At 45.2% G+C, this 16,556-nt stretch overlaps 1 protein-coding gene across 1 annotated transcript in view; it reads right to left on the bottom strand.

Moving 5' to 3' along the window:
* Window positions 1-15,880, bottom strand: part of LOC119406068 (receptor-type tyrosine-protein phosphatase mu-like) — a 45,555-nt gene extending 29,675 nt beyond the window's left edge. The window contains exons 1-4 of the mRNA XM_037672926.2: window positions 15,784-15,880; window positions 12,417-12,552; window positions 4,643-4,792; window positions 3,510-3,609 (exon numbers count right to left, since the gene is read on the bottom strand). Of these exons, the coding sequence (XP_037528854.2) occupies window positions 3,510-3,609; window positions 4,643-4,792; window positions 12,417-12,509 (343 nt within the window). The 5' untranslated portion in view covers window positions 12,510-12,552; window positions 15,784-15,880. The remainder of the gene's footprint in view (window positions 1-3,509; window positions 3,610-4,642; window positions 4,793-12,416; window positions 12,553-15,783) is intronic.
* Window positions 15,881-16,556: the final 676 nt, after the last annotated feature.

Raw genomic sequence — 16,556 nt, 5'->3', positions numbered from 1 at the left:
GCAGCCTCTCGCTGACTGCTGCGCATTTTATCAATTCGCACACTATGTGAGGTGTGGTGGATATTTTTAATTGGCAGCCTGCAGGGCTGCCAGGTTTCGCTACTTTACGCCTACTTGGCTTCTTTCGTAGGCCCTTTGGGGGCAAAAAAGAACTCTTCACTACTTGGTTAGTTTTTGGCTACTTTTTAGTTCCTTCGACATCAGCCAAATTATGAATATCTGGTGACGCCACAGCCACTGGCATTCGAGTATGTGGTGTCGAAACATGGTGGCCGCTGTGTTTGCAGCTTCCGAAATTTAAGCTGACGCTTGCAGTGCACAAAAGCACCAGTTTTCGGATGCGTGGCTGGAATTGAGGGAAGCTTCTGCTTGAGCCTTCAATTTGCACGCCATCTAATACTCAGCACGACTTTAAACCAAAGTTGGAAGTGAACAGCCCAATCGAAACCGCTTCGTATTCCGCATGGAGGGTGGTCTGAACTCAACATTAGAAATCGGATGTAGGACGAAGTGGTTTTGTCATGACTCAGGATTAGGTACGGTCTGCGACTCAGGAACACTAACGATAAAAATTATCGTGACACTGAACACCACAGTTAATGGTGGAATAACATTTACTGCGCTTTTTAGCACACTCGTGCCGTAGTAAATTTTGGTTACCAAAAGGCTCTTACTTCCAGTACTCAAGACGCGTGTAGATAGTGCCATTTTTGGAACCGCGCAAGCTACTCTATCATGCTGAACGAAATGATTGATAAAGAAAAAAAATTTATGCCTTAATCTCAACAATTCTGATTTTGAAGTCTTGAAACAGTGCTTATTTACTTCTTCGCCAAAAGGCTTTTGCACATAGCCGTTTGATAAAAACGTTGTAAAGTTCAAATTTAATCTAACGAAATCCAATTTAAGAAAGTTCCCGATCTAGCGAAAAAATTTCCGTTTCCGGACAGCTACCCACAGGGTTCAATGTTGTCATCAATGAAATAACGAAACTAAATAGGTGCCAAACCCGAAACGAAGTATTTCCAGCAATAAGTAAGTAAAGAAAGCGATGATTGCTTTCTAAGTTTGAGCAGGTTTTTCTTCGAGTGTGTACTTTAAAGGGAAGCTTAAGCACTTAAAAAATTACTTTGCAGTGGGTAATCACAGTTTGATCCTTGACGAATTGCGATTCATCCGATGTTACGATTCATATAAGGCGTTTGCTTTTAACTTTCTTTAGCTTATTGGGGATGAAAATATCTAGACAGCGGTGGAAAATGTATTTGAACTTGTTACAATTTAATTCAACGTTAGTTCCATTGAAATCAAGGAAACAGCTTTGCATGCATTCGACAATGCTTGGGTCAATGGCACGAGAAACGAACAGAGAAATGCTTACACTTAGTAGTGGTAACGATATGTTTACGAAATGATGATAGGAAAGCACTAGCTTGACTTCTACAGTGTAATCAGGGAAATCGCGGCTAATGAATGCCAAACCTCACACCAAGCTAGATGTACTTTGTACACGAACTGGTTCATAGACTACATGCATTAAATTATGCCGCAGCATAATATCAAGCATAATAGTATGTTTATTGCGTGAATTTCTAGACAGAAGGCCTATCAAATCTACTCCCGGTAGATTAAGATCATCCAGCAGAACGATTTGGTTTTTTTGATGCATGAACGCTTCACTATGAAGCGTCCCTAATGTATCCGTTGTGGCATCCCGAGGTCTGTAAAATGCGTATAGCATAAAACTGTGACCCCAGCAAGACATTGTAACACGCAGCCATTCGACACCAAGTACGCCGTCCAATGAAGCACTCTCAACGTTATCTTTAAATAAAATCGTCACACTACCGCCCCTAGTTTACCGGTCCTTACGAAATAGTTTATAAGGAGGAAAAATGTTATTATAGCATATCTCCTCATTAAGCCAGGTTTCTAGTATAACAAGGGGACAATACTGTAGCAGCGAAATTTTTAAGGACTTCGTTTTGTCTTTGACACTGCGGGCGTTTACATTCAATATTCGGATTCATTTAGGAGCAGCGCAGGCATCATGTCAATCGCGAGGTGATGTAGATGCGTCATAGCACTCACCTTTCACGCGCTTATATGGTATGGATCTTGCAGCTTTAAGGCGTTTGTTTAGCGTCTCATCTAAACAAAATTAACGATTCCAAGTCTGTCGTGGATAAGCGAGACCTTCTTCCCGGGTCTGTTTTCACCCTTTGCACTTTCCAAGCGCAGTTTCCGTTTTCTTAACGTCGATGCTGAACAGTTATTTTGAATATATATTGTACTGCCTTTTAACTTTTTCACATTTGCGAAGATTGCCTTTGTTTATTTGAAATCCTGGAGGTATATGATCACTGGTCATTTTACTTTGTGATTTCCAATTTGATGAATTCGGCCAAGGCATTTTCAGTTCATGCGAAGTTTATCTTCGAATATGTCTTTTACAACTTTGTCTTTAAGGGAAATGTCTGCGCAGACAAGACAGTCATGTAGACATTTGTGCTTAGGGAAAAAAAAGGGAACAAATACCATAGGGTCTTCTGTAGTTCCTCTTGCACTTCCATCGTAGGGCCCTGGGTGAGCCGGATGTAAGCATCTGGCTCATCATGTAAATCTAGTTTTTATAGACGATAGTCTTCCTTGTGGAACTTAAACGCAGAAATTTTGGTCTGTGTGCCTCTCTTTCTGTCTCTCACACGATCCAGCCACCTGACCATAGTTTAAGCACTTGCTGAACGCCCAGCTATCATGAACTGGTAGCTGCGTTCATGTTTGTGAACATTGTCGATCAAAAAGCAAATATTACACATATCTGAGGTGCAACATCAATACGTAAGTATTAGGTGGTGTGCTCCTTTACTAAAAAATGTATAGATGCGAATTTCTAAACACCCTATTGCTTGTTAGGCTGCGCCGAAAGTGCTAGTGTTTCTTAGGCAGCGCTGAAAGGGCGCAGAAACGGCCGGCAGAAAAAGAACGGCCGGCAGAACACCATAGTCTTTCGACGAAATTTGCAGCGAAGCACGCAGATACGCGGCCAATATTTTTTTTGTAGACATACGTGTCTAGGCCCAATATGACAAGCTCCTTGTCAGCTAGAAAAATAACAATGTCACTGCTCTCACGAAGACGTTTCGCAGCCATTCGCTGCTGTGTAGAAAGCGAAGAAGCAAGTTTCTGCTAACGGAGCCGAGAGAAGACACCGACAACGCGTGATTTACTTGGCTCACAGTGTGGTCTGCAACATAAGTGGCCTTTCTTAAGACCAAGGTAGTTCCGGCATGAAAGTTCTGGCCTAGCTCCCAGACGCAGGCCTCCATAGGATCGAGTCTGTACATAGAAAGATCGTTGTCGCGATCCTATTTACGAGGCACTTCTATTTTTGTCGTCACTGTGAACACGCGTTCGCTGTGGAAGTTAGAACGTCTTTTACACTTTCATTTGTTCAGTGTGATTTGTTTCGTTCGTCTTCAGTTAGGGAGTACTTAAAGTGAGCTTACCAGCCAAGATCTTCTGCGACCTGTTCTTGTAGGCATTCCGCTCATCCCGTGCACCTTTGTATTCCGAGGCTTGAGGGTGTGGACGCATTCGACTCAATTCCTTTGAAAACACGTTAACAGTTTATGAACAAGCTATATCTGATATAAATAATTTTGGCTGCACATTATCAAATTTTATGTTCTCTGCAACGTGCGGCGAAGTGAGAGTGACGTACACTGGACCCTAGAGAGCTTTCCACTGCCGGAATATAATCACATGTTATATTTTGGGCAGTTTCAAGCAAGCGCGAAAACGGCGATATAACCTGGAGGCACGCAATACAAGAGATTGGAAATTAATTTGGACCCCCTCGGGTTCTGTAATGTGCAACGAAATCTGAGCGCACAGATATTCTTTGCATTGCGCGCAAATCAAAATGCAGCCGCCGTGACCGGGAATCGAATTCACGTCTTTAAACTTAGCAGCGCTACACTTCACGTGCTATGCATTCATATCGCTTCTTTCCAAAATAGCATACTTCAGCTCCTCTACAAAGCCACGTTTATGAAACATTCGGTGTAATATTGGAGGTGACGGCAGCCGGCAGACAGGAGCACGCTGAAAGGCTCGTCAAATACTCTTTTTGTTAGGCTCACTTGCGCCCACTCAATTCAAAGTATACAACTCGGCTGCCGTGGCAGCCATTAGCGTGCTCGGCGGTCGTTGAGTAAGGGAATGCCCACTGTTATCGGTAGTGCTTGATTTAAAGGGGGTGTGCAACTTTTGAGCTACTGCATTCGACAACAGTCTGGAACAATCTACAAGCCATCAACGTGGCCGAAATCAATGTAAATAAATCCCGTCACCTCTCGCATCGCGAACAAAGACCACGATGCAGCAGGCCGGCAACTATCAGCATGCAGAAAGCAAATGATAAAAAGAGTACAATAGGATGTAAATGAATGCATGTACTGCAATTTGAGTTGCTATTTTTGCATATATTTTACGAGTAGTACGGCCGTAAAGGCTGACTTGCGTCGGCTAGTCACTTCATTTTGAATAAAAAGCCCGTAGTAATTCGCTTTGTTTTAAGTTCAGCAATATGAATTCCACTAGTAATAAAGCGCCATAGAGCGCATAGGTGAAAATGTACCTCAAATTCTTTGCAAATCGGAGATTTCCCAGTGGCTGGATGTGTTGCTTTCAAGTTCTGGTACAACTTCAGAAACTCCTCGATTGTCAGCTTCCTGCTCTTTGAACAAGTCATATTGAGCAGCACCGTGTGAGCGGCGATGTACTGCTCCTGGAAACGCAAACCAAAATGAATGACGGCGTTTGTCACTTTTCGTACATTTCATGAAAAGACTAGAAGGAGATGCAACATTGAGGGGACTATGGTGACAAGGTGAACATCGGCCGTGTAAGAGATTTTCATAAATGGTGCTGTCGACCTTCTCGTGAGAACGACCCCCTCGATGGACTTTGGAAGTCCGTTTTCCTTACCACCGTTCGCCGATACCTAGACATGGAAGACGTGTGTAACAGCAGTAGCGCTGGTGATGACAACCAGTTGTGTAGCCAGCAGTTTGTTTCGTTTGTGCTCACCACTCGTTAAATCCCGGATTTATCGAGTGGTGAGCACCCACGAAAAAAATGCTGGCTACACCACTGGTTGTCATCACCAACATACGTCTTCCATCGATCAACTTATGCACCGACGCACACGTACCTCACCTGACTTTCTTTCGATATATGTATATATATATATATATATATATATATATATATATATATATATATATATATATATATATATATATATATATATATATATATATATATATATATATATATATAAGCCCTGATGAAGACCGGTCCTCCGGTCGAAACCGTTGGCAAATAAAATTAAGACAACCGCTTAGTTGTGTCTCTTCTCTTCCCAAGTACGTTTGGCCCATTGGAAAAGCTTCTTCAGTATATATATATATATGTATATATATATATATGTATATATATATATATATATATATATATATATATACATATATATATATATATATATATATATATATATATATATATATATATATATATATATATATATATATATATATCTACCCCAATGCCACATCGCACAACGACGCTACAGCCGGGTTTGTCGACGCTCCGACACAGGTTGCTCGCAAACAAACGCGGGCTTATTAACTCAAGATGCAACACAGTGCGACAATCACGGGATTGCGGGCCGTACAGGGTAACTCCGCAAGACCGATCGAGTACGCTTGCTGGTGGCGCTACGACAATCACGCAAAGGTAGCAGCCGAGCGCAAGGACGAGAGGTCGCCTTCTAAGCCAGCGCGTGAACCTCTCTTTGCAGGCCTGAGAGCATCTCCGAGCGGCGAGCAAGCGCCAGACATCAGTGAGTTCAAAGTAGAGAGGGTGCCAGCGAGCTGTCAGTAGGTGGATAGCAAAAACCTGACTCTCACAAGTGATTGTGTGTGACGGCGGCCGTCTCCATCGACTTCCGGTGCGAGAGTACGCGCCGCCGTATGGGCACTGGTACATATGCGGTCGCCTTCTCCGTGTTTCACCTAGCAGTCGCGGTGGAATTTTTCTCAAAAATTACTGCATAAAATCGTGGAAAGCCACGCAGCTAAGTTTAACCACTACCGGACAATTATAAAATATGGGAAGGGTCATTTTTTCATAAAGTGGCATGGAACTCACATGTGCTTGTTTTTCGGCAGCAGAGAGTGTTTTCGCGCATGTTTTGAGCTATATGAAGATTCGTTGCACTTCCTAATGTCATCAAATATCAGTGCAATGTAAGACTTGTGCTTCTTTTTTTTGTGTAGCAAAATAGTAAAGTGATTTGTTTACTTTAATTGTGTCACAAAGATACCATATCGGGTTCGATGTGTTGAATGAGGATAGTAAAATACGTTTTACTCAGAGTGAAAAAATCTGGTAGTTTTCTGGTTTTTATTTTAATACTCCGAATCTTTCTTTGCCTGAGAGTTCGTTCTCTTGTACCCTCGAACTTTTTATTTGAAGGCACGTGAAATTCTGCGCACTTTCCATACATTTTTCTTTCAATTTCAACTCTAAGGTTTCAGCACTTCACGTTCGTAAGTGTCTGAAATACTACAGGCGCCATATCTATACGTCATTCGTCGTTTCAAAAGCGATGTCGATCGTTTTACGTCCTAGTCCATGCCAGTATACCTTAGGGGCCGTTTTGTTCCATTGGCCGGCCTTTTCCGCGCTCAGTATTTTCTAAAATTTTGACGTAAAGTAGTCAATGACAAGGCAGTACATGCACTGCAAGTTGACTAAATAGGCGCGTTTGATGGCAGAGCACCTGTACTTTATCAGAACCTCTTAAACGATTTGGGAACATATGTTGATTTGGCCCCATATGTGCTCATATGTGTGTGATTCTGAGGTAGCCGCCGTTTGTGCTAGAAAATACATAATCAAGCTTATTCGGTAAAATAATACTGCTTGTTTTAAAGCACAACCGTATACGTATGCTGGCCGCTGCGCTCAAGACCCCCCTCTCACCGTTCCCCGTGTTTCATTCGCAACGACCGTCTATTTCTACTTCCTGCTTCGTCCTGTGGAATGCGAAATATTTTCTATCGATTCGCAAAGGAACGCAAGAACACGATCACTGCGCAATCGGTAACAAGCGCGTCACAGAAGTGCGTGCGTTTCCTCCCCGGTTACACTGATCAACAGGCACGTTGAAGCAGCGAAGAGCTAGGCCTCGAACAGGAAATACCGTAGCAGACGACGCACCGTCTTGCAATCCACCTATGGCTGCCAATGAGGATAGGCGTGGCACCACTGCGTAAACTAGCATGCCGTGCGGCGAGTGGCACCGGGACGTCTCCAAGTTGGCGAGGAAGACGCATGGCTTGCGTGTCGCCGTAGCTATGACCACCATCTTACCATTTTCAGGGCAGTTCACGCCGATCGAGCCGCGCGCGGCCGGAGCCACACGCTAGCCGGGGAACGAAGCGCACAGGGTGTGATCTCGATTGAGACAAGAGAAACAGACAAAACGCCCATTCCATGGCCCAGCTGTTATTAAATGCGAAGCATCTCTTAGTGAACCTTTGGCACTTTGAGAGTTTCTATCTATCTATCTATCTATCTATCTATCTATCTATCTATCTATCTATCTATCTATCTATCTATCTATCTATCTATCTATCTATCTATCTATCTATCTATCTATCTATCTATCTATCTATCTATCTATCTATCTATCTATCCGCCTGCGTCTGGGTGCTCTCATGATCGCCTACGTATCTTGGTGTAAACCAGAATTGGCATGGGAGGGTAAGAGGATTTGACGAATATGACTGTCGGGTCATGACATGAATAACGGGAAGATCCTGTCGAGTACGTCATCAAACCCTTTCCTCCAGACACGTGTGGCACATACCCGTTTACCACGGGCCGCGGTGTACGGATATGCGCTACGGCTGAATGACAGTTTCAAGCTACCCAGGAACGGCGAAAACAGACATTCGCAATTTAAATGCGAGAGCGTTAAGAAAAGTCGACATCGGCAGTGTTGACCAGGCGAATGGGAAAAATAAAAATTAGAATCACAGCAGCAACCAAACCCAAGCATTCCCCCCTGCCTGGAAATAAGGTATTCTACCACAGAGCCACGCCAGGTCATTAAACTGGTTTGGAAAAAAGCCTATGCAGGCGTAATGTCGGTGCAACGTCGATTTTGGTTGTGCTGCTGGCTATCTCATTTGGTGAGGTATAGGCCGTCGAGGCAGGTAGCCCTGGAAAGTGCTACGTAGACCAACTTCAGTGGTTGGTGCTTATCGTATCAGTAGACAACTCATTCTAACACCGTGCCGTACTCTACCTGAGCGCATGTGGCCCTTTCTGACATATATATAGTTATGATGTCTGCTTGCGCAAGGGAAAACTGTGCCCTCTTATACGATATCTTTTTCTGGCGTATATCGTGGTGGTGGTGGTTCGCATTACCACGGGCACCCACCCCTTTGAATTGTATTGAGGGGTGTGTGGTAGTAATGTGCTTCGTCCTGGCTGGGACGACAATGCCTACCGTGGACGTTGGAAATTCAACCCACAGTCGCACGAGGTTGTCGTTTTCGTCACGCTCGATGTACCACAAGGTGCGCTTGTTTCCATTAACGAGGCTGTCGTTTACGTTGATGTTGGCCGTGATCATGTGCGGCTTGCCGATCCTCAGGCAAATTGAGGCCGGCAGGCCACCCATGTCGCTTGCGTTCATCTTGGCCACCTTGGTCAGGGCATCCCTGTGTACCTGCTCATTCTTAGAGCCAATTATGCTATCTCATGCGGGATGACATAACACATTGTCCGCAGCGTCCAGGCCACGTGCGATATAGCGGTCGACGTCCGCATTGCTGTAGTATAGCCGTATGCTGTCAGGCCACATAGCGGCGGCTTCTTTGCGTGTCACAAGGCGGCTCTCAATCAATATGGCTTTCTACTTATTCAGCATCAGGCCATTGCCAAACCTGATAACAAATGAAGAGAACACTGCGTCATTGCGGCGGACTACGTGGACCAGTGGATGGCAGTCGAGCGTCTTCCAGGGAAGTTCTGCCTTCAGATCCGTCACTTGCTTTGGGTTTCAATGTGTATGTTCGCGGTTACTGTGTTGTGACTGAATCACCAGTGGCACATACACGCTAACATGAACTGTGATATGCGGGTATGTGCCACACGCAGGCCCGTAGCCGGGGGGGGGCACTAGCGGCCCGCCTCCCTACCTCTGAAATTTTGGCGAAGCAGGTGTTTTTACCAAAAATAAATAATGAAAATACATTTTTTTCTCAAATAGTCAAGGTTTTCAGCAAGTGCCCGCCCCCCTCCCCCCCCCCAAAAAAAAAATTCCTGCCTACGGGCCTGGCCACACGTGACTGATGGAAAGGGTTTCATGACGTACGCGACCGGGGTTTTGCGTTATGCATGTCATGAGGAGTGAATCGTGTTCGCCATACGCTGATCCCCTGCTATGCCAGTTTGGGTATTCGCAATGCCCATAGACTGTCGCGCCACCGAGCGGAATTCAGGAGCGTCCTCTCGAGGAGGGTTAGTATGAGGTAAAACTGTAATGACGCAAAGAAGACGGGGACGAAGCGAAGACACGAACAGACAGACACGGGGTTAGTAGACGACAAAATGGCGGCACTATGCAGTCGCTCCCTTGTTCGGCTGTGCTAGCCTCAGTGTTAACGCGTTGGCAAGGAAGGAACACTACGACTTTGCATGTTCCCTGCATCAGTGAACAAACGGGGCCCTCCGTGACACAAGAAATCTGATTCGTTCTTGCGAGACGCAAAGTTTCGTGAAAATACGTGGCAACTCGCGCTTTCAATGCTAGCCCAGAGCGTACACATACCATCAGCTTCGCGAGGCTTTCTGTAGCCACGTAGGTTAGTTAAATGTTATCGTCTGACATATTCAGTTGAACCTCACCCTGTTTTACTTGCATATAGCATTGGTCAGTGTTTCTTGTAGTGCATGAGTCCCATAACACTTACGCGGGAGGTCGCGCGGGCTCGCGATGTGCTCTTGTATAACCGAGCGATCTCAAGTTGGCGTTACATTAAAAATAGGGCCTCTATCCTTTGTCAGCAAAGCGCTGTTACGAATCGTGCGAGCGACGTTTCAACCATTCGAGGACGCGTCTGCTCGACGGCTTTCGTAGAGCGAACGCTTTCCATCCACGCCGTCCTTCGCCAGTGTGTTGGGGTGTTGGGTTTCATAGCCACCGCTGCGCCGCTTGTTTTTGTACGTTTGTTGATAGGTGGCAGCACACTGCAAGCGATTTGCTTGTTGAGTTGACCGGTCTGAGAGCAAAACGTTCTCCGCGCCCAGACTTCTGTCTAATTGTAAACGTGGTGACGCGGAGTGGTCGAAGTCGTTCAGCGGAGGAAATTCTTCAGATTGCTTTCAGCAGTGATGTTGAAAGAAACCATCTTGACGACGAGGATTTTTCACTGGACGTAGAAGACTGTGAAAGCACCGAGAGTGACAGCGACGATGAACCACCGGCTGCTAACTCACGAGGAGCGAGTTGCACTTCACGTCCCCTCGTGCGTTAATGTTCTTTCACGCTCGTAAGTCACTTTGATTGTATTTAATGTATAATATCCTTGAGCGATATCAAAATAAAAGCATAGTTCCTCTTGTGCATTGCATGTATCACAATTATTGTGGATATTATGGAGCGCCGCATGCCGCCAACACGCTCGAGCTCGACCAACGAAGCGAAATGGTTAGAGCGATGGAACGTGCAGTCACGGCCACAATCCACGCCTCTCGGCGAACTTCTTCGACGTTGCGAAAAGCATACGTGTTTATTCTTTTCGATATTCATGTTTCCATCGTGCTGATCGAACATGCAACATGCGAGTGAAGTACACACGGCTAGAGTCTCAGCATGGCTGTGACACAAGCGCTACTGAATGGCATGTTAAATGCTTGTGTTCCGTTGAAGACGTAACTCCGCGTTTTCGACTGCGCAAGTAATGACGACGGGGTATTATCACAGAACACTTTGTTTGCAAGCCATGATCACGCGCAGCAGCGATGGCGCTACTCGCTGGCGGCCTACTACTGCGGCAAATCCGTCAGGCAAGCTCGGTACGTACTACCTCGCAGTGCCGTTCAGCTCATACGTCAATTCTAGTTCATACAGGTTTATGTAGCACGCACAGGATTTCGCAAAGCATCGTTATGCACGGTAACGGAGCTGAAGTATAACCTTTCACTTCGCAGCAAATAATTAGGTGGCGAGTACTTAGCACTTTCCATGGTTTGGGAAAGTATTTTAGTCTCATATCCATTTCAGCGCAGCTCATGACTTCATCCGGTGAAAGTGGCACGGTCCATACGTCCGCACGTCCTATCTGTTCCTATGCTAACAAACGGGTTGACCTCCTCCTGGCGCCATATTGAAAAGCACGGCGCGCCACCTATAGTTCGTGGGCATTGCGAATATAACAAGTGATGAAGTCGACAAGGAAAGTGCCCACACGTAGGCGGATAGATAGATAGATAGAAAGATAGATAGATAGATAGATAGATAGATAGATAGATAGATAGATAGATAGATAGATAGATAGATAGATAGATAGATAGATAGATAGATAGATAGATAGATAGATAGATAGATAGATAGATAGATAGATAGATAGATAGATAGATACATACGGCCAAAGTGTTTGAGGTTAGCTAAGAAATGCTTCGCATTCAAAAACTAAGCGCATCGTGACGGTGACCTCTGAATTTTCTTTTACAAAATTTGTAAGGCGAAAGCTTTAGATACCTCAGGAAACGGTGTTACGCTGTACCATGTTGTCATGAATGCCAACCAACTACCGGCCAACGTACTTTATCCAATTTCATTTATACTCGTAGAATTTCTTATGCCTAACCGTATAGTGACTATCGAATGTCAGAATATTTAGTGATATAAAAATTGCCATGATTTGTTCACCCATGCAGGAAAATTTGCGCTAAACTAGAAAAGGACAACACAAAGAAGGAACACTTCAACAGATCGAGCGCAATTTGCGCTAAACTAGAAAAAGGCGACACAAAGAAGGAACACTTCAACAAATCGAGCGCAGGTGCGCTCGATCTGTTGAAGTGTTCCTTCTTTGTGTCGCCTTTTTCTAGTTTAGCGCAAATTTTCCTGCATAGTATGAACCAACTAGCCCCTCAAGACGTCCTGATTTGTTCACCCCGCCCCCTTTCTTCAAATAAGACAGTATTGAAAGAGGTTACATAAATTATCATCTAACACGTACTATCCACATGAAGAGTGCGAGATAGAGACGGAAGGAAATATTTGGCGTCTAGCTCCCTACAACAGCAAGCAAGCACATCATTACCTGAGTTTCCACCATGTTCATCCTGCTGCGCCGCATAGAGTGAAGCTGCCTCAAGCAATCAACTTTGCCTTCTGCCTCCGCTTGAGAGATCATGCTGTGTATGAGGATGAATGTGCCGCTTCTGCCGACACCCAACCTGAAATGGAAGCGAATATGCATTCCCTCTTGCTGACATGGAAATGTTTCATGCACATGGCGTGGACAGGAAATTTTTCGGAAAGAAGATTTACGACTTTGAAGAAACTTTGACCCTGAATATGATAACATCATTACTGCCACTTCTTTGGGCCCCTCTGCCCATTACTCGGTGTGAGAAAGCAATAATATATATTGTAGCGAAGCCTTCGAACTCTGTTATGGGTCGTCGTCTCCAGCGCCTTCTAGTGGGTCATCCTCTTCGGCTGCTCTCTGAACGAACGCCCCTCGTGCCGGGAGTCCGTGCTGCGCCCTGACTGTCACCATTGCGTATTGTCTCCGAGTGCCGCCCAATAAACACTCTTACAAATTGGTGAGAGTGCTGCGCCTTCATAACTTCGGTCCCCATTCAATGCCTCTGTAGCTTCGATCCCGGACCCTGCCAGCTAGTATGCCTCAAGGCTCCGCCCAACAAATGCCTCCTCCCGCACCGACCGCATGTCCCGGTGTTCCTTGTGTCAGCGACCCACCTGTCTTCACTGGCGCGGATGGCACCGACGTGGAGGACTGGCTGGCAATTTAGGAGCGCGTGAGCGTCCCCAATAAATGGGACGAGGTAGGAAAACTGAGCAACTTGGTCTTCTACCTCACGGGTGTGATACAACCACACATCATATTTTCCGACGTGGTCCGATTTCAAAACCGCCATTATCGAAGTGTTTGTCCACCCTGTCGTTCGTGAGCTGCAAGCAGAACAGCCTCTATGCGGACGAGCTCAGGACGCCGGTGAATATGCCACTAGCTATGTCGAAGACATCCTCGACTTGTGCAAGAAAGCCTACGCAACCGTGTCGGAGCCTGAGAATATCAGGAATGTTATGAAATGCATCGACAACGATGCCTTCACCGGGCAACTCGCCAAAAACCCTCGCACTCTGCCAGAGGTAATGACGCGGTGCCAAATCTACGAGGAGCTGCGCCGGCAGCGGTCGATAATCTGTCGCCCTCCATCACACGTCGTGCGCGAGAAAATTGCCCGCCAGCTCTCTCTGCTGGCCTTTGCTCACGCACAGCACGAGGTATTGAGCAGGAAATCGTGGAGAGGAGGCAGACATTTTGATTCCCTTCGCACGACGAAGAAAAAGGTCGCTGAAAAATGTGTCATTTATGAGCACGCTATTGAATCGTCTCTGAACGTGTATACCTAGGATACATAGTTTCATCAGGCAACCTAGTGGTAAGTGAACATGCGTTCACCTATACCTCAAACGTATTTAGAACAAATTAGGTAAACTACAGTATAATTATGCCGCTAATTATTACGCAAGGCCATACAACTTACTTATCAGAAGCCAAACAGCAGGCTCTAGAAGTGTCCTGCAGCCCGTCGACTACAATATAATTCTTTCCCTTTGGACTACGAAGCGGTTGAATATTACTTGCCCTTTGACAGTACAAAGCGGAACACACCGTTACATCATTTTAGCACTACTGCCGGTTTTAGCGTCATACACAGCAATATTAAATGCGTGACAAGCACAGCAGGAAAATCAAAATAGTTGCTAATAAATAAACATTAAAAAATCTTCGCATCGAGTGGGAATTGAACCCAGGCCTGCTGCTTGACAATGAGGTGGTCTAACACAAAGCCACGCCCGTTCTCGAAATTTCCTCGAAAAAAAAAACCTGAAATGAATGTTAAGTAGTGAGAGGAGTGTCATTAATTATTAACACATGTAATATTGCGTGGCAGTAGTGTAGAATTTTACCGGTCGTGAAAACATATGAGTTGCGCAACGAGTGGCTGGTTTAAAGGCCTACCCATTACAAAGTGCTCAGCCAAATTCAGTCATCATCAGCATAAGCATCAACAAAGCGGCAGATGCGCACGCGCGCGCGTTGCCTTACGGAGGCGTAGCGGGTGCTTTGCGAATTTGTAAAAGGAAGAATTGTGGCGTAGAAGGCAATTCGTAACTCTACTTGCAGTAGGCTTTCTAGGGTAGCTTCAAAGGGCCTATGTTCCGCGCACAGGCGTTCCTTTCCTTGCGGCACGGCTGAGTTGTGCACCGAGAAGCGAAGCGAGGCTATCGCTTGAGAAGGGGATGCGAGTGGGGCCCAATTACGCCATCCCGTTCAACTCTCGAAGACGAAGGTCAAGCTTCCCGCAGATTTCGCATCCGTTGCGGAGCTTGTTTCGACAAATGATGCATATTCATCATTTACTTGCGACGTGTGTCACTGCCGCATCCTAAGTAAGCGCTGCGTTTCGTTTAGAAAGGTCGCCGCGAAGGATTTTATTCTTGAAAACACGGGAGACGCAAATAAGGTCAGGTCCCATGAATTACTTCCAATGTAGTGATGGTAAAATTTCGCAAAGGGGGAAAAATTTGTAATACCTGAAGCGATAGACGTTGCAATTGATTCGAGGAGAAAAAATAAAAAATCACAGCATATCCACGGAGTGAATGATTATGAGTGGGCGAAGCTGCGGAGGTTCATCGGTAAACCGTGAATCTTCCGTGAATTCTGCCCAGTACATCATCACCGACGTGAGATCGGGCGCGTTTATACTAAAGGTTCGATGAGTTATGACGACTTGCAGTTCACTTTAATTTTACATGTACGCTGTGAATTTTCATTGTTTAGAAAACCATTGCTTTAGAAAAATCTCGCGTCTTTCGTTAAGCAGCTGGCGTCTCTTCGTTTTGCTTTAGAACCATCTGGCGTTCTTTCGTTCTGCTTTTACAAAACATCTGGCGTCTTTCGTTGGTTTATTTCATCAATCAACGGCGTTTTGAACAAAATTTTTATTGTTTAATCACGCACAGGAGAAATCTCACCAGGCACTACCTTGGAGGTAAACAATGGCTGCTAATGGGAATGAGAGACAGAAGAAGTCGGCTTTTAGCTAACACTTACACTTCTACTTCTACTAACGTTTCCTACTGGAACATGCCAATGGCTGCTAATGGGAAATGAGAGACAGAAGAATTCGGCTTTTAGTTAACGCGCACGCTGCGAATTTTTTATTGTTCAACAATGCACAGGAAAAATCTCCCACCGGCACCACCTTGGAGGTCAAAGCGTAAGACTTGTTACGGACTACGACTACTACTACTACTACTACTACTACTACTACTACTACTACTACTACGACGACGACGACGACTACGAGGGACGAACGGGTGCCGCCTTAAGGAGCTTCGCCCCTAAAAAACGTTCTCGAGCATACCTGCTGTGGACCAAGATCGGATGAGAGTCCTCAAGGTGGCAGCAGCGAACAGTATCGATGAAGGACTCAAGAGAGTCAGTGCATGGCGGCGTTCTGCCGCAAGGCCATGCCTTATAGTGAAACAGCATCACTGTACGAGTTTCAGATTCCTGCGTAAAATATTCATGTAGCGACCGCAATCCACCACTGCGAAAATTACCGCGCAGTGACACTTTAACTCTTTCCGTACCGCGGGGGAAATGGGTGTTTTGTAGGTTGCACAAAATTGTTTTTGCTGAAAGAACTACTGTAGTAATATTTTATGTAATACATAAACCATGAAACAGAATGAACTTTTCAGGAATTCAAGTTTCATTAAAGAGACATGTGTTATGCGACCGATTTAACTCACCAAATTCAAGATTCCGGAAAATTATGAACAGTGGTTGTAAGGACACGCTTCTATCTACTATGAAAAAAATATAGCAGAAATTATGAACTATAAAATATGTACTGCCGTCTAATAGGCACAATCTCTAAAAAATTCAAACTTTTTTTATTAAGCAGGACTTTCCGGACCAAAACATTTCTGTAAGCACTACAATTGGGCGTGTCATGCGGCAAAGCACTTCCTCGATGCGTTCAAAGTCGTTCAAAAATAAATCGATAGACCGCTATTGATGGTTTAAATTACCGCTTTCGAGGCATTCCGCGCCGTGCACGACACACTGCACAATCCGCTGTGAAAGAGAAAAGCTATAGCCTTCTTAGTTATGTAGTTTGTTTTTCCTTAC

This window comes from Rhipicephalus sanguineus, chromosome 9, assembly GCF_013339695.2.
Source record: "Rhipicephalus sanguineus isolate Rsan-2018 chromosome 9, BIME_Rsan_1.4, whole genome shotgun sequence".
NCBI lineage: Eukaryota > Metazoa > Arthropoda > Arachnida > Ixodida > Ixodidae > Rhipicephalus > Rhipicephalus sanguineus.
This window is presented reverse-complemented; position numbering and strand designations above follow the sequence as displayed.